Genomic DNA, 22455 nt, shown 5'->3' on the forward strand with positions numbered 1-22455 from the left:
GCAGGAGCTGCAGCCCCGGGGAGCTCTGCCCTCAGCTCCTCTGCTGCAGCTGGACCAGCCCAGTGCCCTCAGCCTCTCCTCAAGGTGAGGCCACTCCCGTGCAGAACAGAGCAGGACAATCCCCCCCCCTTGCCTGGCTGGTGATGCTGGGCCTGATGCCCCCCAAAAATGATGAAAGAAAAATCTAATAGATTTTTTTTCCCCTTGGGCTCGTTCCTGTGAATGCAGCTGAGATCTTCCCCTGCTCTTTTGCATCCCTCTGTGGGGAGGATCCTGGTTCCTTGGGCAGCTCCCTCCACTGTCACAGGCTGGGATTTGGGTGACACTGGTGCTGGGGGCTGCACAGGCTGCAGTGGGCTCCATGTGCCTCTCCTCCAGCTGCACCGTTCTCCAGGTCTGAGGTGGCACCTTCCCTACCCAAACCCTGTGCCAGGGACAGCAGAGAGCAGAAAAAGGCATTTCTGTCGTTAAAAGCCTAACGGCCTGCGCTGTGGGGCCCCGTCGGTGGGGGAAGAGCAGCTCCATCATTACCCAGTCACTCTTCAGAGCTTTCAATGAGAGCTAAACAAAACGGCCCTGGCTTTCCAGAGCAGGCTTTATTCCTGCTCTCTGTGATGCTGAAAGTGGGTCTGAAAGGCGGCCGCCTCTCACCATGAACCCCGGCAGAGCCGTGGGCCGGCCCCCGCCAGCAGAACCCTCCCGCTGCCGGGGCAGGAGCCGAGCCCAGGACATCGTCACTCCCCGTGACTGATGAACGGGTTTGGGGCTCTGCCTGTAATATCTTGATTAACAATTAACATGATGGAACTGGGAAATACATCTCATTCCTTGCCCCAAGCTGACAGGTGAGGATGGATATATGTTGCCTGGTTGATTGCTGTGCCTTGTTAGAGCCTATTTAGGGTTGATTGAAAAGCAGAGGCTTTGTGTGAGGAGAGACCTTTAATCTCCTGGCAGAGCCAAGTGCGTTTCCCATCAGGAAGCATTCCTTCTCTGCTGCTTATCTCTAACCCCTGCTTTAAACCTGAGCCTGGTAGAGACCAAAAGAAAGACAGGATCAAAACAAAAATAATTGGGATCGTTGGCTTCCGTGGGCAGTCAGAACCCGTTATTCCTACTTATCAGCTAGTTATTCCTATATAACTCTTGCAAGAGACAATTCAGCAGTTGCAGCATCTCCTTGATGAAAAGCACTCCAATGAAATAACCATGGCAACAGTTGCTGAGGGCCGGCGTGGCGAGGGATGGAGATGTGCTCTCCAAAGGACACCGGGCCCAACTTTCCCAACAAATGGCACTGCTGAGCACCAGGGAGGTGATGGCACGGAGAGCTCTGTGTGCTGGCTCTCATCCTGCTGGGGTCCCAGCTGGGCTGGGCTTGCAGGCTGCCCCAGTGGACCCAGTTACAAGTCACGCTTCATTAATGGTGGGCATCTTCCCCTCCAGATGGAAGGGGAGCTCGTAGCCTGAAAGCTGAGGGGGAATCATGAGGACCCTTAATCAGGAAGGAAAGGCCAAGGGGGGGACCTCGGGGAGTGGCACCACCTGTGATCCCAAAGCCATAGGGAATTTCCCAGGTTTGGGTACCCTGGGAAAGGCTGAATCCCTCTGCTGTTGACCTTCACCCAGCCTGGTTGGTGCCAGAGACTGGTATGGATAATAAACACGTGACATGTCTAATTTCACAGCAGCTTCTTTTTCAGCCAACTCGAGGACTGTGTTTGACACTCTACAGGAGAGGTGACAGAGGGTGGTGTTGCAGGTTGAGGAGTTTGGGTGTTTGCCTTGAAGAGCTGGCCCTTGGTGCATGGCAGGAGCCTGCCTGGACTGAGCCTGGAGAGTTTGTGGCAAGGGTCCTTCACCCCTGGCTCCTGCTCTCCCCTTGCCCAGGGGTCTTCTAAGTGCTCACTGTTAGGACCACCCATGTCATAACGCTCTCCAAATGCTCTGGTCATAATCTTGGCTGGGGAGCCCCTTAGCTTATGGGATGAGGGCCTCTCAAGTAGCTTTGTGGGCATGGGCATGCTTTTGTGGGCATTTTTGTTAGGCACTATTCTCTCGCTGTTGTCTTATTTAATTGGATGTTCGTAAGCCTGAAAAGTAAAAGAAGGAAACTCTAATGTTCACCAGAAAAAAAGAGGAGTCTGCTGAAAAGCAGCATTTGTACAGAGTTCTGAGAAAAGGGCAGTAAATACTCCACCTCTGCTTAATAACAATAATAGGCAGGCTAAGTATCTCTAAAAATATAAAATAACGTGGGCCTATTCGGAATAGTCAACATCCTTATCAGCCTGCTACCATCTCTGCAAACAAGTTTTGCTAGAGATTCTGGGCATGATTTTCAATGGCTCAGAGCAGCTGTAGCTTCTTTGACTTCAGTGAAAAGTCTGAGTGCTTGGCACGGCGGCAAACCAAGCCTCTTCCTTTCTGCTTCAAATTGGGGCTTGATTCTAAGTGAGATGAATTTTCTCCTCCTGATAATTCTGTGCATCTGAAGTGATTACAGCTCCGCGTGAGTGCTCTTTTAGGAGATTTGAATGCAGCGTTTTCTTCCGTCTTAAAAAGGTTCCTTCAAGCCTTATGATGCTGGAGAAGGGGGGGGGGTAGAAATAAATCCTGGTGGAAGCCGTTACATCTTCCTATGCAGATGAGAGATTAAAACTTGTATTTTTATAAAACACACAAGGGGGCTAAATCGGAAAACTTCTGTTGAGGCGAGCGGGTTTTGGCTGGTGGGAACGTGCTGCTAAATTCTTATCTGGCGATGGGGAGGCAGAGCAGGGAGTGGTATTATTTGGAGTTCTTAGAGAGTGAGCCTTAATGTTTGCTTAACTCCACTAAAAATAGACGCCACCCTCTTTTCCTAATAGGCGGCATTTGTCACACTTGATTCATTTCCTCTCCCAAACTGAGTTCCTTCATGAATATTCATCTCTACTCCCCAGGAATCTGCCTGTCCTCAGAAGTTGTACTCGCGGCGGCCGTGCCGTAACAATGCGAGCCAACCTTCCAGGGCTCCCGAATACCTGGCCCGATCCAGCAAAATCGCTGGTATCAACAGCTCTCATTGATTCCTGCTTTCTCTCTGAGCCCTGATTGCTCGTTATCCCTCTCGATGAGACCCTTAACGAGCCTCCCGTTCCTGTTGTCATAGCAGCACCGCATCGCCCGGTGTAGCAGAGTCTCTGTGGCTGCTAATTGTGTGATGGGAGGATCAGTTTGGCAGCTTTTCTAGTGGGGATTAGGCCAGAAGGTCCCTTCTGGACTGTGATGAATGCAGCTTCCTTCAGAAGACACTAAAAGTTGGTAGTTAGAGGAGATTTCTGACGAGGGAAGCTTTCCATAGCAGAGAGGGAGAGCAGTCCTCAGAGCTCTTCCATTCATGCTCTGCCACTGCTTTAAGCAGGAGGAAGCCAACCAGAAATGCCAAAGGAGAATGTAAAATGGTTGATTCCTCACTAAAGAAGTCTGACAGTGCCTCAGACCTTCTAAACTCAGGGGTCCAGAGCATGTGGAAGGTCCCTGCTACTGTCATTTGCTGCTGGAATGGGAGAAATCTGCTCCTGCCTGGTGAGTGTTGAGGAAGCAGAGCCCTGACTTGGTGCTGAAGGGGCGTGAGGCCAGCAGAGCTGCTGAGCCACCAGCTCTGACCCTTAGCCAAAGATGCACGAGAAGGTGTGCGTGGGAAGGGCTTCTGTAGGATGTGGTGATAGCTGTGTTTCACTCAGAGACCAAGGAGAAGACTCGAGGCGTTGGTTTTGGGGGCACTGGTGTGGGTGACAGGCCAGTTTGCTGTGTGAGGGGTGCTGGCAGTCACCCACCCTGCGTGGTGCCCCCCAGCACATGGGGCTGCAGGTTTGCTCCCTGCCAGTCACTCCAGCCTCACTCCTTTGCTCACTGTGCCAGCATCTTTCAACCTTGCTAATTATTAAAGCAATTCAGGGACCAGAACTGATGGAATCTCAGCAGGGCGCTGTCTGCCAGGCCTCTGAGGACCACTGTGCAGGCAGACTTCTGTTGGCAGTGGGATCTTTGCCATCAAACAATCCCAGAATCACAGAATGGTTCAGGTTGGAAGGGACCACAGTGATCATCACAATGGTCATCCCACCTCCCTGCCCCAGCAGGGCCATCCCAGAGCACAGGGCACAGCAGTGTGCCCACACAGCTCTGCAATATCCCAGCGAGGGACACTGCACAGCCTCTCTGGGCTCTGCTCAGGGCCGGGCCCTGCCCAGGGCAGCACTTCTGCCTCCTGTGCGGGGGAATTGCTGCGCTCAGGCCCTGCCCGCTGCTCTGGGGCCGCTGCTCAGAACCACCAAGGAGATTTTCATCATTCATCCAAGAGTTTTATAGGGGTTGCTCTGGCACTGTGGGTGAGAAATATGCACAGCAGAAGGAATGATCTCATCACACCTTTTGCCCTGCAAGCCCAGGAGCGGCTGTGTTGTGGCCACGGTTGGTTAAAGAGGGCACAAGAGGCAGAGGGGCGTTTGCTGCTCGACCCTGAGGAGTGATTTATCAGCCAGGATGCTGTTATTAACTGGTAGGACCTGTGCAAGGCTCAGCATCCCTGTCCTGGCATGGAACAGCAGCACAGGGTTTGCCTGGAGCAGGAGGGCCAGTGCTTGTGTCATCCCCAGGGATGGTGTCTCATCTGCGGGCTCGCTGCTGGCTCAGCACGGAGGCAGGAAGGGCTGCCTGCAAACAGTTGACTGTGCCCACATGCCAAGGGATGGGGATCAGCTGTGCCTGTTCCCAGAGCCCTACTCTTGGAATGCAGAGGGCAGATTTGTCCCCCGTGCCTCTCACTGGGTTTATCCCACAGTGCTGAAGTGTGGCCAGAATAATCCGTGACCTAAACGTAGGCATGAGTGGTGTTTTTAGAGAATGAAAAGAGAAAAAAATAAATCCTCACCCACCTCAATCTCTCCCCCAAAATTAAAAACTCCCCTGGCCAAGCCCTGCAAATGAGTTTTTGTTGTTTGTGCAGTGAGGAGCCAGATTTTTAAAGGCTGGCTTTCAATTTTACAGCCGTTTATTATAGGCATGAATAATTGCTGGCATGGTGCTACCACTGCTGTTGTTTGCTCTTAAGGTTGGGCCAATTACATATGTAAGCCCTTGATTTACAAGCAAAAGCAGAACTAAAGTAGCTTTGTGGCCTACATTTCAAGAATGAGTGATGTGTCCACGGTCAGCTGTAGGTTCCCAAATTTGTGCTGTGAAACACAGAGGTCTGTGGCCATAAATGTGTGGGCCCAGACTGTCCAAGGCATTGTGTGGCACGTGCTGCCACAGCACAGCATGAAGGACATAAACAGGGAACAGCGTTTGAGGCCCAGGAACCTGCCCAGATTCATCCCATGGCAGGAGTGCTGAAAGATGGTGCTGCATTTGGGGAATTCACAGTGAACACACACAAAAGAGAGAGAACTGGAACTGAATGTAACGGTTCTGCAAGATGGACTTAAACAAAGCCTGTCCAAGTCCTGTTTTCCAACATGAGAATTGGTCTGTCTCCAACTCCTGCTGTCCGGTCAGCCCTCCTGGGAGAGGAGAACCACAGAATCCCAGAATAGTTTGGGTGGAAAGGAACCCTGAAGCCCATCCAGTGCCACCCCCTGCCATGGGCAGGGACACCTTCTACTGTCCCAGGGTGCTCCAAGCCCCGTCCAACCTGGTCTTGGACATTTCCAGGGCTGGGGCAGCCACAGCTGCTCTGGGCACCCTGTGCCAGGGTCTCATTTTCTTCCCAATGTCCCATCTAACCCTGCCCCTGTCAGTGTGAAGCCACTCCCCCTTGTCCTGTCACTCCAGGCCTTTGTCCAAAGTCCCTTTCCAGTTCTCCTGGAGCCCTTCTCGGCACTGGAAGGGGCTCTAAGGTTTCCTCAGAGCATTCCATCCTCCACCCCACCTCTTTCAGCCTGTCTCCGGAGCAGGGGTGAATCTGTGGAATAGCTGCTATCCATTGCTGAACTTAAAAATGGCTGATTGAGATCAAATGGAGCATTTTTTCTTGCTTTTGCACAGTAGGCAGAGAATGGGGAGGAGGTAGGTCAGTGTGACGACGATTCTCCATGGGGTGATGGTTTGCAGACATCACCCACAACTGCTGTGACCTGGACTCTGCATTGCCCAGCATGGGGAAGGTGTCACCCTGCTGTGCTGGTGCCACTCGGTGCCATCAGCTGTGGGGTGAGGTGGGGAGCCAGCCCAGCGTGAGGGAGGATGAGGAGCCGTGCTCATCCTCCCTGGACGGGCGGCAGGCCGGTGTCCTTGCTGCTGGGGCAGCAGGAAGGGAAGGATGTGAGTAAGGGCTGGAGCAGGCAGGATGTTTGTGGACGCTGATGTCATTGTCACAAATCAGTCGCGGATGTTGTCAGTGGGAGGCAGCGGCAGCTCTGCTCGGGAAGGGGCCAGTGTGTCACACCCCAGGGCTGGCCAGGGGAGCGTGATGCACTCATGTCCTTACTCACCAACACAGCAGGTGACTCCTCAGCCCCCTCCCGTGGGGTCTGTGTGCTCGGCTGGAGGCCGTGGCCAGCTCCCTGGTGTGCACGGCTCAGTCTGACTGCTGCTGCTGGACCTCGGCAGGAGATGCTCTGCAGCAGCTCAGCACAGGCTGCTCCCACGTGGGTGCACCGACATCCATCTGGGCAGGAAGCATTGGTGTAGGACCAGTGATTTCTGAAGTGATTTCCTTAAGCTTCGGAAGGCAGAGGCAGCACCCCGTCCCCCCAGGGCTGGCAGACCCCGTGGTGTGCACCCTGACCCCGGCAGACCCAGAGGGCAGCAGAGCCGTGGGGAGGCAGAGCCAGATTTGTTTACAAGGCCGAGCTTTTACATCCCAGCCAGTACCGGCAAGCCCTGGCTCCTCCTGCGCCTTCGCAGCACATGTGTGAACTCCTGGTTGTGTCACCTTCCCGTCCTCTCCTAGAGAAGTCTAGCAGTGGGAAGTGATCATCACAACTCACATTTGCCTGGCGTATGTCTTTCCACAGTTCCAGAGCGTGGAATGAATTGAACCCGCTGCCTCCTTCACCTTCGCATTCAAGCTGTTCCTGGATCTGGGCGGCTCAGCTTCCGCAGCCACGCTCTGCTCTCGGAGCTTTCTGCTGCCCTGGTGATGAAGCCCTTCTCTCCTGCCTTGCAGAACCTGCCTGGATGCTCCCTCTTGCAGAGATGTTGTTCATCTTTTGGGCTTTTCCTAACCCTTTCATTGCCAGTCTGGGGCTCTCTGTCCACTCCCTCCTCCACTGTGGCACAGGAGGGCTTTTTTCCTTTGCCTTCAGGGTCATTAAATCTTAATTAGCACATTGGCTTTCTTTGTCAAGGTATCCGCTCTCTCCATCCATCAGTGATGTAGGGCACACTGCTGACATTCTCTCTTCCTGCATAATTATCTTATTCCACTGCATCTTTTATGCAGAATCTTCCCTTCTGAAAGTGCTCCTCTCCCTGCTCCCACTCTTCCTGAGCACCTCAGCTCTAGTACCTGCCATGGCTTTGTTTCCTGTACCTGCATAGGAATTCTTTGCGTTATTCCCATATTTTATTAACTACCTTGATAATTTTGGCTTTTTGGGAGCTTGATTCAGTCATTCGTAGGTATTTCCTTCACCCTCTCTCTGAAGATGGGATCCGTGTCACCCAGCTTCAGTCTTCCTACGCGGGTGTCCACCTGAGCTGGCTATCCAGGCTCCCTCTCCATCCAGGGACAGGGACTCCTCCAACTGGCAAATCATTCCAGCTAAGGCAGGAGTCAAAGGCAGCCCCATCTCCCATGAGAAAAATCATCTTTTCTGCTCACTGCTGCTGACCTTGAATTCCTCAGATGCTTTTCAGAACAGATGCAGCCCCCTTTAGAGTGACCCCCAAAGCGCTGGGCAGTGGATTTGCCTTTCTGGGTTAGCCAGGGCAAGTCCCATGGAAGAACAGACACAGGATCTCCAGGGATGTGGAGACCACAGGTCAGAACATGTTACTGAGGGAGCCCAGGCAGCTTTTATGGGCTGGATGTCTTAATTGTAGCTGTCTGATGTTAACAGAGATGAATCTGACACTTGGAAAGGTTTTGGGAAATGTTTTCTTCATAATTTGTATTTAGAAAATGTGGAGGTATATAGTGAATGTTTTAGAACCAACAGCAACAGTAATAACAGTAATTATAGGTGGGCACAATTTTCTTTTATCTTTTAACTGAAGTTGCTAGAAAAATGACTGCTGTGCTGATACTTGGCAGGGACACTGATGGGGGGACCCACTTTTTTCTGAAAAATGCTGTGGGATTTTTAATGACCATCAGCAGCACAACCTTGATTTTTAAATGTCATCCTAAATGTAGCAGTTACAGCCTCCTCTGCCATGGCATGTGGGTGGGTGAGTGAGTAGGGATGAATCAGAAAGCAGAAAGAATTGCTGGTGCTTTCTGTGACTCCCAAGTTTTCCTCGAGGGCTTCCCACCCGGGAACTGGCTGGAATTGTCTGTGGGTTGTGTTGCAGTCCCTGGTCCCGTGGCATTTCCTGCTGTTGCTCTCCCCTCTATTAATGCTTGATTGAGTCGCTTGATGCAGAGTTCATCAAGTTTCTTCAGGAGCTGGTATTCCACAGGCCGTCCTCTCTGTTTATCGAAACCAGATAAATAAAAAAAACGTTTCCTAGCTTTTGCAGATGCAGCTTTTCCATTCTCTCCCTGGCTGGAAAAATTCCCCAGGCTTCGCTTTTGGAGCTGAGATCTGTGCTTGGCATTTGCAAGATGGTGATTTGCTTTTGTAGATGGAGCAAAGTCTTGGTTTCGAGTCATGACTCAGTGAAACAAATCTACTTTTATCGACTAAAACGATTCTAATGGCACCATTAAACCCGGTGGGACTGGGAAGAGTCAGAGTGACACTGCAGTGGGGGGGAGTCTCCCTGTGATCCAGCATCTTCCCTGGCCTGCCAAGGAGTGGGACGGGCCGGGATGAGGCTCGTAAGCGATGAGTGGATCGGTGTTTAAGGAGCAGCACCTCCCGCCGTGGCAGCCGGGGCTGCTCCGGGGCACGGCCGGCAGCCAAGCGGGTGGGAGCTGATGGAAGGCTGTGCCTGGAGCAGCGCTCTGCCTTCCCGGCTACGGGAGGAGCGCGGAGCTGCGAGCAGATGGCAGGGTTAAAATAGGACAGGGCTGCGCCGAGCTGCTGCTGCAAGGGAGAGGAGTGAAATGCCTGTTCTCACACTTCGCTTTGTGTCTCGGGGAAGAGCTGCACGGTGCCTGCGCTCCGCTGGCATTCCCAACAGGAACGCGCCAGGCACAGGCTTCCTCGGGTTTTTGATATTATTAGCACTTGTCTTAAAGAAAAATCAGCTCAAATGAGCAAGCAAACAAATAAAGCGAATAACAATGGAAGGGCTCAGCCTCGGGCCCCCTTTAGCATCTCTCAGGATGATTAGTGGGATGTGTCACATCGGCACCGGAGAGCTGGAGCGCTCCGAGCCGAGGCTCTCTTCTTGTGGTGCTTTCAGACAGCTTTTTGCAGTATTTTCATCTCACCTAAGGCGTGTGAATAGGTTTTGTTGAAATATCTGAGTGACTTGGCATGCCTGGAATGATGCCCAGAGCGGTTCAGCAGACTGGTGGGGAGGCTTCTGTGCAAAGCTGCCCCACTGCGGGGTCTGAGGGGCTTGTTGGGGGTCCTGCAGCAGCAGCAAAGAGCTGGGAAGGACCTTGGGTGTTCTGCCACCAACCTGGGCCACTTCAGGTCCGGAGCCGGGAGGGCGGAGGCGTGCAGAGAACAGGAATGTGAGGAAGAGGAGGAGCAGGGAGGCAGGAGCCCCACACTCGCACCCTGACGTGGCTGCTGACGCTCCTGGGAGCACTTCAGTCTCCCCGTCTATAAATCAGGGGGTGCTTTGAAGGCTGTGTGATGAACAACATGGGATGAGCTCGAGGCTGTGGTATTAATCCTGCACTATTGTTCTTGCTTCTTGCTGTGTCGGGATTTTTTAAAAAAGAAATGAACACAATTTTTGAGGGCTCTGGCTAAAATGGCACAGAAATAAATGAGTTCTGCTCACACTCGGAGAGCATCTCCTCATTTTTATTAATGTAGCCTCTGATGAAGCACAGCCCATCCCTTGGCACCGATCCATGTCTGACCTACAGTAAATACCAGGCTTTCAGGAACCCATGGGGAGTGTTTTGTAAGTGTGGCACATAGAGCCATAAGGTTGATTTACCCTCAAAAACAAAGCATCAGTTTGGGTGATTGAGCACTGGGGGGATTTCCTGGGATGCCTTTCTCTGTGCACTGTGGAGCACTTGCCTGTACCTACCTGGAAGGATCAGTCATTCACCACGCTGAGCTGGAAGAGAGCTCACACCGTTCCTGTGACCACTGCAGGTGGGACACGAGCCACCCAGTCCTGCCCTGGTGTCACGGAGGGGTGACAAACCCTCAGAGTGGCCTGCACGGCCCATCCTTCACCATCAGAAGGGAGAAGTCAGGCTGACCTTGACAGTGCTGATGGGGGGATGGCAACGCCCCGAAAATCCCCAAACCTTTGCTTTTTATCATAAAATAGTCTGTGGGTTGTTGATTAAACCCCCAGAAGCTGAGCTGTCATCCGAGGCTCTTGAAGCTGCACCCGCCGTGTGTGCTGGTGTCTGTGGGAGCTCCAGGTGCAAATCCCCCCTGGAGCAGCCCAGTGAGGGCTCAGTGACAGCATTGGTGTCCTGGAGCCAGGGGCTCGTGCTGGCACTGAAATACAGCTCAGAGCTGGCAAAGCCAAGGGTCAGGAGAAGAGAAGGGTTCTGAGGGTGTCCTTGGAGGCCCCACTCCTACTGCAGCACTGGGATTCCTGCCTGGCTCCCTTGGGGGCTGTGTGTGATCTCCTACCTGCTTCTGTGGGACCATCTTTTCCTACAGCTATAAATAGAGCCAGTCAGTTTGTTGTTTGTGTGTGTTCAGCAGAACAATATGGTGTGATTGGTTTTGTTCTGGCACCTGAGATTTTACTGCCAGAGTTGGTATTCATTCTACTCTGCTCCTTAGAAAGGGGAGGAAGAGGAGGGGACTCAGCTCAGTCCCTGTGTTCCCATTGCTTTCTCTGGTGCTTTGGGAAACTCCTGGATTTTGTTGACCCACACAAGTGCCCCAGCTCCTGCATCCCACATCTGCACTGCTGGGTCCCAGCTGCAGGAGCTTTCTGCAGCCCTGTGAGGTGTCTTGCTGCAGCAGATTTGTTATTCTGTATTTTTATTTAATTACTTACTTTTACAGCTCTTTGTAGAAATCTAATTATCCATCTGTTACGCTGCGTTAGGGCACCGCAGCTCCTTGGATTTTTTCCTGTTCTGAACACTACCCTTGCCCTGCCTGGGATCAGGTGAGCTGGGTCTCCTCCCTGCACGGCTCCCAGTGGCTCCTGACCACACCACACTCCTCACTTCCAGCTCAGTGTTGTGACTGCCAAGGGCCAGGTGCTGGCACGAGGTAATTCCCACTTCCATGGTGCGGCTGAGAGCAGAGTTTTCCCAGTTAAACCCGATGTCACTGTGTTCCCAGGGAGCCTGGGGCTTCTCTGTAATGGGATGTTACAGCCTCCTGCTTTCAGAGGGGATGCTGGAGGGCTCATAAGAAGCTCGGCTCTCTCTTGCCTGGGACACAGATACGTGGTTGGAAGCCAAGCCAAGGTTCCCCCAGCTTTTCCCAGGTGCCCTCCACGCTGCTCCTGCATCTCTGGGATGATTCATGCTCCCTCCGTTTGAGTATCGCATCAGCCCATCAGAATCACAGAGTCACGTACTCAGCTCCAATTTATCCTCTGCAGTTCTGTTCTCCTCTTAGCAACAAACACTCCATAACCTAATTGCTCGTTAAAGGCCGTGCTGTGTCCCTGTAATCCAGGATGTCACCGGCAGCCGTGTTGCTCTCCCAGGGACGCCGCTGCTCCCCCGCTACGGCGACGAGCGCCTGGCTTGGTAGAAAGTGGGAAGGCAGCATCGCATTGAAGTGGAGATTTTCATCTTCTTGGGGATTTTTTTATATCTCTCCTATATTCTGGGCTTTTGAACATCTAACATCACTTTTATGCTTCACATCTTTCATATGAAATTGTTGTATTGTGTTGCCTATTGAAACCTAGTTTTCCTTTTGTCAGGTTTTCCCCCCTCACCCCTGCTTTCTTCTCCGCTGTATTTTCATCGGTGTAACTACTTAGGGCTCCATTTTTCTGGATGGTTTTTAATCTCCTTAAGTCATAGCTCTGAAGGCCTTTGTCTGTGATAAACTCAGGTCTGAGCTGGTGCTCAGAGAAGAGGATTTTTAGGCCAGTTCTGCTGCATGCAGCCCTTGGGGCTCTGGGGGTGACTGTGCCTCATCCCTCCTCCTTCTCACTCCAAATAGTCACAGGCAGCCTTGGTGGCGTTCGGGTTATCTTATTATCCTGTATCTCATATTGTGCATGCAAATGTCCTTTTCCAGAGTTTGGGACCGTGCAGTGTGAGAAGCCTCAGTTAAATATGTGGTTTGTAAGGGATTCACCCACCCTGTGCCTAAGGGTCATTTGCTGGCAGAGCCAGGGGGTCGTTTCGGAGGGTGAGGGGCCTGCAGGGCTGTTGATATCGAGTTGTCCCAGTTATTCTCCTCTTAAGAAGGAAGATAGGAAGTTTGGAAGGAGATGTGGATACCATGGATTCAGAGCCATCTGGCTGACTGCAGCTGCTCCATGGTCATTTCCCACAGGGAGAGTTCATAGCCAGAGCTTGGAGTGCAGGAGGAAACCATGTTCTCCTTAAGTGTCACTTCTCACTTGAGCTGTTTGAATGCTTTTATTTTTTTATTCTTAAACCTGCAATCTGAAATTCAGTCGTGCAAGTATTAATGAGCTGCTGATCACCCTGCCTCTCTCTTCTGCCCTTGTTCAGCATCTCAGATTTACAGCTCTAGTTCAGGCTGGAATTACTGACATTGTAATGATCTGTTTTATCTCTCTATCTATTATTTGTCAAATAATTTTAACATGACTGTGCTTACAAGAGCTGTCAGAAATCCTCCCAACACAGAGAAGGATGAAGAAGTCATTGGCCTTTTCAAGTGTGACTCTGGTTGTGTTGCTTTGTTTCCAGGACTCACAAAAATGACCTTTTCCATTGCCTGTCAAACTGTGACCCAGGTGTGAGGGTTTGAGAGCCCCAGGAGCCAGACAAGGCACATTTCGGTCCTGTTGGTTCGCTCTTGTTTTCTCCATTAACAGATTTTGGACTGAAAACTGTGGAGGGGAAGGGAAAGAGGGGGAGGGCAAGGTAAGCAATGCTGCCTCGCTGCCTGTTTCTGATCCTCAGGTTATAGCACAAGCTAAATAGACTACACTAAATTTTTTAGGCTGTTTCAGAGACTTACAGACTTTGATCCCAGGCTTTGATTTCCCACGTGGCACCACAGAGTGCTGGCTCTGAGCAGAGCAGAGACCCATTAAGCCCTGTCTAGCCCGGTGATTATCATGCCTTTGCACCAGCACCAGGGCTTTCATCAGAGCACAACCCTGCAGCCTCGGCTCCCGGTGCCTGGGGAGATGCCAGGGCAGGAGAGGTGCTGTGCCAGCAGCTGGGCAGGGGTGGCCCCTCCATCCCACTCCCCTGCACACCTCTGCCTGGTCCTTCCCCACGTGGCTTCAGCAGGATGTCCAGGAGAGGAGGTGACCCTTTCTTTCCTAAGGTCTCATGCAGTTTCTGCAACAAGCAGGCCATGAAATAAATATTCTGTGTGTGTCCTTGTCAGAGCAGGAGAGACGAGGGCATTTGCCTGCCTGCCCTGCTCTGTGCTTCCAAGTCCCTGGGTCCCTCTGCACCACTTGGCTTGCTTGCTTTTTTTTTTTTTTAATTTAAATCTAATTTTGCTGCCTTATTGTAAGTTCCCACCTAACTCCAGAGCTGCTGTCGCCTCAGGGCTGTGTTGCTGCTTTTCAGTCTTCCCACACCCATTGCATGTGCAGTCTGCAAAAACTTTGAGAAGTCTCTCCTAAATTTGTGCACTTGGGGTTGTCCTAGGAGGAGTGGAATGAGGGTATCTCTTAACAGAGAGTGCTCTTCAAAAATCCCTTCATTTGCAAAGTGGGAGCTGCTTCCATGCCATGGGTTGCCAGTGAAAATGGCAGAGAAGCCCATGCTGGATTTTCAATCTGCCGTACTGGTGCTGCTCCACAGCATTCCCAAACCAGCATCCAGGGATAAAGGGCAGCCATGGCAGGAGCAGGTCCCTACCAGCCAGGTGCTGGGGAAGTGGGGGACATGCAGAGGCTGTCTGGGGGGCTCTGACCCCAGCTTGTGAGACCATCTCTCTTCCAGGACACCTCCGTCCTGCTTGGGGATCCTCTGGCCTGTCATCCATATCCTGAGGCCTTGCTGATTCCACACGGAGATTTAATGGAAGAAAAAACAGGAAGAAGGGCACAAGCATCCTGACCTGGCAGCTTGGGGAAGGTGCTGGGTCCCATCTTTGCTTTCACCCCCTGCCCAAGGCAGGCCCTGCTGCTGACCAGGCTCTGCATCAGCTTCCTTTTGGTTTCACCCCAATAGCTGATCCCAGTTTAATTCCTCTGCTCCCCTCTCCCTGAGCTGTTGAGGCTCACGTTGCTCTGGCAAAGCAGCTGTGACTGTAATAATGTCCAGCCCCTCGTGGGAAGTGGTGATTCCAGCACAGGGAGGTGTGAAGGGGCAGACAAGGTTCTCTCCAGTGCACAGGACAGGCTTGGGAGGAGGTTTGCTGGTGGCTTTCCCTCCCCTGCTTTTGTGTTTCCCCTGTCCAGTGAAGGTCACCCTCCCCAGCCACCAAGAGGGAAGTGCTGGGCTGAAGAGCTGGCACAGTAAAGCTGTGCTTGCAGTCACAACCCCAGAGCCAGGGAAGGGGGGATCCATCTCCAGGATCCACAAGGAGAGGGGCTGATGGCCCCTGCCTGGAGCTGCTCAGAGGGGCTCTCCCAGTCAGGGATGGGTGGCACATGTCTCAGGAACTCCCACCACAGGACAGGTCCCACCTCTCAAGGGACAGAGCTTCCTCAGGAGCTGCTCAGGGATGATGGTGAGGGCACCTGTGGGCAGTAGTGAATCCTGCTGGTCTTCCCAAGCTCTTCACCCCTGCTCCACACCTCTTGGCCAGCGTGAACACAGCATGTGCCCCTTAACCTCAGCCTGTCCCAGTGCCTGGGCAGTTTCTTGCATGGATGAGTCCCAGTGGGCCTCTACCCAGCCTTGTTTGCTACTCTTCAGCCACAGACTGGGAGAGGTGGGTGTGATGGATGTGGGCAGCACAGCTGGGAGGCACAAGGACCTCAGATGTGCAGTGAGGGCCACATCTGGAGGGGATGTGCTGTGACCCCACAGCCAGGCTGGGTCCTCCCAGGGCAACCTGGGGCTGTTTAGCACACGGGGGTCTCTTTTGGGAAGCTGCATGGGGCTTGTGTGGAGTCCCTGTAGCCCTGTGGCTGTTCCTGTCCCAGGAGAGGGGCTGATTAATCTCATCAGTGGAGCACACCCAAATCTGTGCCATCACTGCAGCATTATGGGATGTCACCATAGCCTGCTCTCCCTGGCCCAGCCTCAGACTCCCATTGCAGTGAATTTTGTTGCAGGTGCCACCATCCTGTCCCCATGAGCAGATTAGCACGGCTGAATTTCCCATGCGAGCGCTCCACACTCTGTCTCATTGTGTTTATTTTGTTCAGGCTGCTTTTCCCTGGGCTTGACAGTGTAATTTGTACAGATCTGTGCTGAGTTTTCCAAACCTTCAAATGAGCCTTTTTGTTAGCTTGAAGCCAGGACCGTTGATAGCAGAGACAGAGCAACAGGAGCACTGAGAAGTGAGCGGCACACCCAGCAGCCAGGAAGGCTCCCTCACCTCCGGAGCTGCTCCTTTGCAAAAGCTCCATGGTTCAGAGATTTTAATTAGATCAAATCCTCCAGGTGACCAGCCAAGCATTAAAGGCATACCAATTTCTCAGTTGTGTCTCTTGCTGTAAGAGGTTTTATTATTTATTTTAGAGAGATGTGACAAAGAAGCTTGGATATCCCACATGTGCTGTTTTCCCTGAACAGCACCAGGAGGTCTCCAGCCCAGGGGATTGTCCTTTCAGTGCAGTGCCTTTCAGCAAAGTGCCTTCCTGCAAGCTGCTTCTGCCCTTGCTCTGGTCTCCATTGCCCAGAGGGACTTGCATGTGAAATTGGATCAGATTTTTGGACCACTTTGTCAGGGCCATGGCTGTGGCTGCGGGTTTGCTGGAGATGAATGAGAGCCCCAGTTGTGAGCTGGGGGAGATGGCCTTGGGCCCAGGAGTGGCCTGGGGACAGCTGCAGTTTTGGAGCTGGTGCTGTTTGCCTCTGTTGACTCCCCAAATCAGTGTCCAGCCCAGGCCATTCAGAGATGCCATCCATGGGTCATTGCACAATGTACTGGGGTGGAAAATCACATCCTGTTTTTGAAGAGGAGACTCCTTTGCACATCCTGGCATGGGGAGGTTGGGGATGGACTCAGGGTGGCAAATGTGTCAGGTCCCACCCAACGCAGGCACTGCAGAAGCTGGTTTGCTCCCAGGGATGCTGCAGGGCTGCACATGTGAGGCTGAGAACTGTGAAAATCTCATCTGCAGGAGGATCCTGGAGCTCCTGGGTTGGTTCTTTCTCCCTTCTGCCCTCTCTGGGCAGGTCACAGATGCCCCCACCTCAGCAGGGTGCCTGTGCCATGGCTCTGCCTGGATGTCTGCTGCAGCAAGCGGCTGAGGAAGGGGAAATCAAAGGTTTTCTTGCCCTGAGGTCAGGCTGGTAATGCCAGCTGGGGAGTCCCATACCAGATCTGCTGCCTTTGAGCCATGGGTGGCTCCTTCTGGTGCAAGCAGCACAGCGTGGGTGGAGCAGGGAGGGCACACTGGCTGCGAGAGATGAGTGTGGTGCTTTGCTGTGTCTCCGGGAGCCCTGGGTTTAACTCCAAGCTGCTCCTTGCCCAGCTCCATTTGTCTCTGGTTTTGTTTATGACCCTGCCTGCCTCTGTCTCTCTCATTTCATGGAGGGGCTTGGCCATGGCTGCTCCAGCAGCTCCCTGGGAGCACTGAGAGCTGTGGGTGCTGTGCTGTAGCAGGGACGGTGACCCTTGTCTGGCACGGTGCAATTGCTGCTTCAGAGCTGAGCAAAGGCTGAAGTGCTGGAGCCGTTCCTGGAGCATGAGAGACCTGGGATCAGACCCAGGATCAGGGATCAGACAGCTGGCACACTGTGCTCTGACTGTGAAAGCCCTGCCAAGGAGGGAGCCTGGAGCATCTCCACCACCTTCCAAGATGCATCAGAAGTGGGCTTGCAATGCGTCAGCGTGGATGGGGGCAATGGTCTGTCTGTCTGTCTGTCTGTGTGTCCCTGGGCAGCTGCTGACACCCTGACCTGAGGTTTCAGCCTGTCCTCGCAGGCAGAAGGGTGGATTCAGCCACTGTAGTCCTTGGAGAGGAGCTCTTGCTGTGAGAGGTGTGTGGGTGGCTCGCAGCAAGCGAGGAGAGGGGGAAGCAGGAACTGGAATGCAAAGGCTGTTAAGGAGTGGATGTGGTGTGAAGTGAGAGGATTCATGGGGAGCCACAGGGGAGGGCTCCTTGCCAGGGGAGGCCAGGTGGGATGGGGGGTGTGGTGGGAAGGCCCAGGTGATCCAGTGTGCCCTCCCCACCCCGACTGCCTTCATTTCAGGTGTGTTTGAGGTGGCTGCAGGGTTTGTACATTTCCATAACCATGAGTCAGGATGGGTGGGAGCTGGGGGATTTTGGTTTGGGATCAGGCTGGATTGACCCTTGCTCATGTCCACTGTCGGGCAGAAAAATAGAATAGAATAGAATAGAATAGAATAGAATAGAATAGAATAGAATAGAAATAGAACCACTGAAGCTTGAAAAGCCCTCCCAGCCCATTGAGTCCAAGCTGTGCCCGATGCCCACCTTGTTCCCAGCCCAGAGCACCGAGTGCCACCTCCAGCCCTTCCTTGGACACCTCCAGGGATGGGCACTCCAAACCTCCCTGGGCAGCCCCTGCCAAGGCCTGAGCACCCTTTCCATGGGGAAATTCCTGCTGCTGTCCACCCTGAGCCTCCCCTGGCCCAGCCTGAGGCCGTTCCCTCTCCTCCTGTCCCTGTTCCCTGGCAGCAGAGCCCGACCCCCCCGGCTGCCCCCTCCTGTCAGGGACTTGTGCAGAGCCACAAGGTCCCCCCTGAGCCTCCTTTGCTCCAGGCTGAGCCCCTTTCCCAGCTCCCTCAGCCGCTCCTGGGGATCTCCAGCCCCTTCCCAGCTCCGTTCCCTGCCCTGGACACGCTCCAGCCCCTCCAGGTCTTTCTTGAAGTGAGGGCCCAGAATTGGACACAGCCCTTGGGGTGCCACAGCAGTGCCAGCACAGGGGACGGGCACTGCCCTGGTCCTGCTGGTAAAGCCAGAGCAGGGTCCAGACCAGGGTCCCTCCCACCCTGCCACGCCCCACTCTGTTGGTGACCTGCCTTTTGCTTTCATCCCTGCAGCAACCCCAAAGTGCAGATCGAGGCCATCGAGGGGGGTGCCCTGCAGAAGCTCCTGGTTATCCTGGCCACGGAACAACCCCTGGCTGTCAGGAAGAAGGTGAGGAGTGCGGCTGCACCTCTGGGCAAAGCTGGGTTTGTGCTGAGCTCCATGTAAACACCCTCAGGACATCACTGACATCTGGAGAGTGTGGGACCCCCACTGCTCCCCACGCTGGGTGGGCTTCACTCCCAGGGGTGCAGGAGAGGGGCCCTGGGGGCCAGGCCACCCCAGCAGCGCTGGCTGGTGCCCACACTCCCCTGGCTCTGTGGTCTCTCCCAGTGCCAGCAGTGGCACATACGGTGGCTCTGCCAGCCTGCGGGGACAGGGCGTGGGGCCACAGCTCCTGGGGGGGCACAGGCCAGGGTCCCCACGGCAGCACGCGCATCCCAGGCTGACAAACACGGGAGCTGACGTTTGGAAGGAGTTAATTGCTGCAGCCAGCCCCGTGTCCTGCCTTTGACAGAGGCTTTGGAGCAAGGAGCAGCACCAAGAGCCCCCAGCCAAATGTGCAGCGCTGTCCATCGGGCTGGGGGCTTCCTCGCCCCCTCCCTCCCCCTCTCCCTCCCTCCCTGCTGTATTCCCTGGAGCATGAGATCCCATTACCCTCGCTTTAGTGTGTGATGCCACCTCTGTAACACCACCTGGCTGCTCCCAAACCCCCAGCCCTGTTTTCCCTGGGGATCTCCTGCACGAGGGGTCCAGCAGGGTGGGGGGACCACTGGCTCTTCCATTCACCTCTAACGAGCTCCCTAAAATATGTTCCCCTTTAACCCTGGTAAGAGTCACCCAGCAAGTGAAAGGCACAGGAGAGGCTGTGGAACCCCATTGCATTTGGCCATGGATGTGAGGTGATCCCACGGGATGCTCCATGCTCAGAAACTCCTCCCAGGAGTGCCTGTGCCTCAACCCAGCGCTCCTTTTGGGGTGGGGAGGGATGGCCGGGCATGCAGGGGCTCTCACTGCATCACTGTGAACCAGAATAATTCTTTCCAGTGAACCCGAGTGCCTCGTGCTGGCAGTCCCTGGAGAAGCGAGAGGGGTGGGCTCAGTATTGTCCACGTTCACACACAGCGTTACGAGACCCTCCAAGGGCTGAACTCCCTTTTCCAGGAGGACAGAGGCTTTAATTTCCAGCTCCCGTGCTGTGTGCAGTCTCCTGTGTCTCCAGACCGGCTCCCAAGGACAGGCCGGTGCCCCGGCCCCTTCCCGCACAGGGAGCAGCCCTGGGCTCCGCTCCGGTGGTTCTTCCGCCCCGCTGCTCACACGGCAGCGAGGCCAAAAGTGCACTTCTTCCCTCCGCCGTCCTTTGGCCTACGATTAAAAAGGGAGACAGCAGCATCTCAAATTCACCAGCGGCAACTCGGAAAACGGAAAATAGAAACAAATGGGACCGGGGAAGACATGGCTGTCAGCTCGGATCTGTCCGGCAGAGCGGGCCAGGCCCGGCCCCTGTGCGAGGAGCCCGCTCGGCTCCTGGCAGGCGCCCGACGAGCAGCGCGTCCCCTGCCCCGGGCGGGCCCCGCCGTCCCTGTGCCACCACGGCTGTCAGAGCCAGACAGTGCGAGAGGCAGCGGGGCTGGGGTGGCCCCTAATTGCCTCCTCGGCTCCAAGCCAAGGCCCCGGGGCACCCGTGGGAGCTGGGCTCTGGCTGTTGGTGTGTGGGGCTGCACCCTGACAGGGCCTGGGCTGGGCTGGGTGCTGGGGAATGCCGTGGCCTTGTCCTCTGACTGTGGAGGTTTAGGGACATCAGCCAGGTATCCACATCACCTCGCAGGGGTCAGGCTCTGCTGAGTGCTGGTGGACCCCCCTCACCCCATCCTGTGGCCGGGCTCTGTGCCTGTGTGGGGGTGAACAGGGAGAAGGGATGGTGTTGGGTCTGCCAGGGGCTGGCCATGGGCCCCTCAGTGACAGCCCAGACTGGGGTTTGGATGGAAGTACCCAAGTCTGGGCAGCCTCACAGTGCTGGGGAGGGTTGGGATTGCAAAGGGGACTGCTGGAGATGCCCCTCAGCAAGGAAAGGTTGGAATGCATTTTCTGTGGAGCTCTGCACAGATGGGCTGGAGCGTGTTTCTGCTGTCCCCACGGGGTGCCATGAAGAGGGGCTGTGCCACATGTGATGGCCATGGCCACTGTGCTGATTGCCCTCTCCTCTCCACCAGGCTCTCTTCGCCCTGTCCTCCATGCTGAGACACTTCCCCTATGCCCAGCAGCAGTTCCTCAAGCTGGGTGGCCTCCAGGTGCTCAGGAGCCTGTTCCGGCAGAAGGGGATGGAGACCCTCCATGTCCGTGTGGTGACACTGCTCTACGACCTCATCATGGAGAAGGTGAGAGCTGGGATGGCACCTGGCCAGGCACTCCCCACCTTCACCCCCAAACCAGCCAGGGCTGAACATCCTCACAGCTGGAGGATGAGGAGGAGCCAGCCCAGCATCAGTGGGGATGAGTCCCCTACAGCCCCTGGCTGACACCACACGAGTGCCTGGGGGAGCTGAAACCTTCGTTTGCCTTCAAGCCACTGCCACCATTTCCTCCCGAGGGTGTTTGAACAGCAGGACACCAAGGACACAAGTAGGGAATGCAGGCCCTGGGCTGTGGTGTCCAGCCGAGGCCAGGGGACAAGGCCAGCCTGGCCTGCCGAGAGCCCTTTGCCTGCTGCACGTCCCTCACTGGAGCCCAGCCCGCCACGTTCCGTGTTTTATTTTCAAATACCCTGGATTATTGCTGTAAATGTCAGTTTAAAGCCTGTCTTTCCTCGCCATGGCTTGTTGTTCAGTCTGTGCATTTCCCTGACTCCAGAGAATGGGAATTAAATCCACTCTGGCTCAGTTTATGGCCAATTTGCCCTGCGGATTATGGCTGCTCTAATACCTGGGTTGCAGGCACGGCAGAGCAGCACCTCTCTGTTAAATCAGTTATTTTCCAAGAGACTTTGTAAAGGTGCAAATTATTTTAGCAGGTCTGAAATCTTACCAGGTGCTGACTCTAACATGATCCTGACAGCTCCATGGGAAAGGAGCAGACATGGGCGTTTTGACTCAAGCCATTCCCATTTGATCCTGCTGCCCATTTTCCAGCTGCCCCCTCCAGGAGCCCCATCTGTTCCCAGCTCCGTGGGTCTGGGGCAGGCACAGCCCTGCAGATTCTCAGATTTATGTTAAAACAATGACTTTTGGATTGGGAATGCTGAACCCTGGGTGCTGGGGGGCTGCTCTGAGCTGGGGTGGCAGGTTTGGGGTGGGATGGGAGACTGTCAGATGGGTTGGTTTGGAATCATAAACCACCCTGGCAGTGCTCTCAGTGCAAACAGGAGTTGCTGGGGCTCTGAATGGCTCCTTCTGCCACATTCCTTCCTTTTCACCCCAAATCCTGCCTGCACTCCAGCAGGCAGCTCTCCAAGGGGACCAGGAGAGGGGAGGTCTCCTTGGTGTTTTCCCTCCATGTCCCCACTGTGTCATTCCTGTCAATCCTTGTCACCAGGCTCTCACAGCAGTGCCCAGGGCCTGGCAGAGCCCACGGTCACTGGTGACCAGGGAACACGGTACTGACCCCCTCAGGGACCCACAGCATTGTCCCAAGGCTTCTGGCAGCTCCTGTCCTGTTGGCTGCCCCATCCCATCCCCAGGGCTGGATTTCTGCCCAGCAGTCCCACAGGAGCCCTCGGCACAGAGCCCTGCCTTACACGGACATCGTGGTTGTCACAGGGGCCAGCACCAGGCCAGCAGGAGCCCTGGGGGAATGGAGCCTGTCTGGGAATTCCATGCTGTCAACAGCCCCTCCACCATCTGAGCCCCAGAGGGTGTTGGGGAGTTTCCTTCCTCCCCCTGCCCCCCGTGCTGCTCTGGGCAGGTCTCTCTCACTGTAAGGGATCCAGCCCCCTGCAGAATTCCAGTACTGGGTTTTCTG

General features: G+C 54.5%; 1 protein-coding gene across 2 annotated transcripts in view; it reads left to right on the forward strand.

Annotated features, from left to right (window-relative positions):
• Positions 1 to 22455, forward strand: part of SIL1 (SIL1 nucleotide exchange factor) — a 113576-nt gene that overhangs the window by 90247 nt on the left and 874 nt on the right. For both annotated transcript variants that reach the window (XM_069029036.1, XM_069029037.1), the window contains 2 exons: positions 18513 to 18609; positions 20712 to 20876. In XM_069029036.1, the coding sequence (XP_068885137.1) occupies positions 18513 to 18609; positions 20712 to 20876 (262 nt within the window). The remainder of the gene's footprint in view (positions 1 to 18512; positions 18610 to 20711; positions 20877 to 22455) is intronic.

Source organism: Aphelocoma coerulescens, chromosome 13, assembly GCF_041296385.1.
Source record: "Aphelocoma coerulescens isolate FSJ_1873_10779 chromosome 13, UR_Acoe_1.0, whole genome shotgun sequence".
Lineage (NCBI taxonomy): Eukaryota > Metazoa > Chordata > Aves > Passeriformes > Corvidae > Aphelocoma > Aphelocoma coerulescens.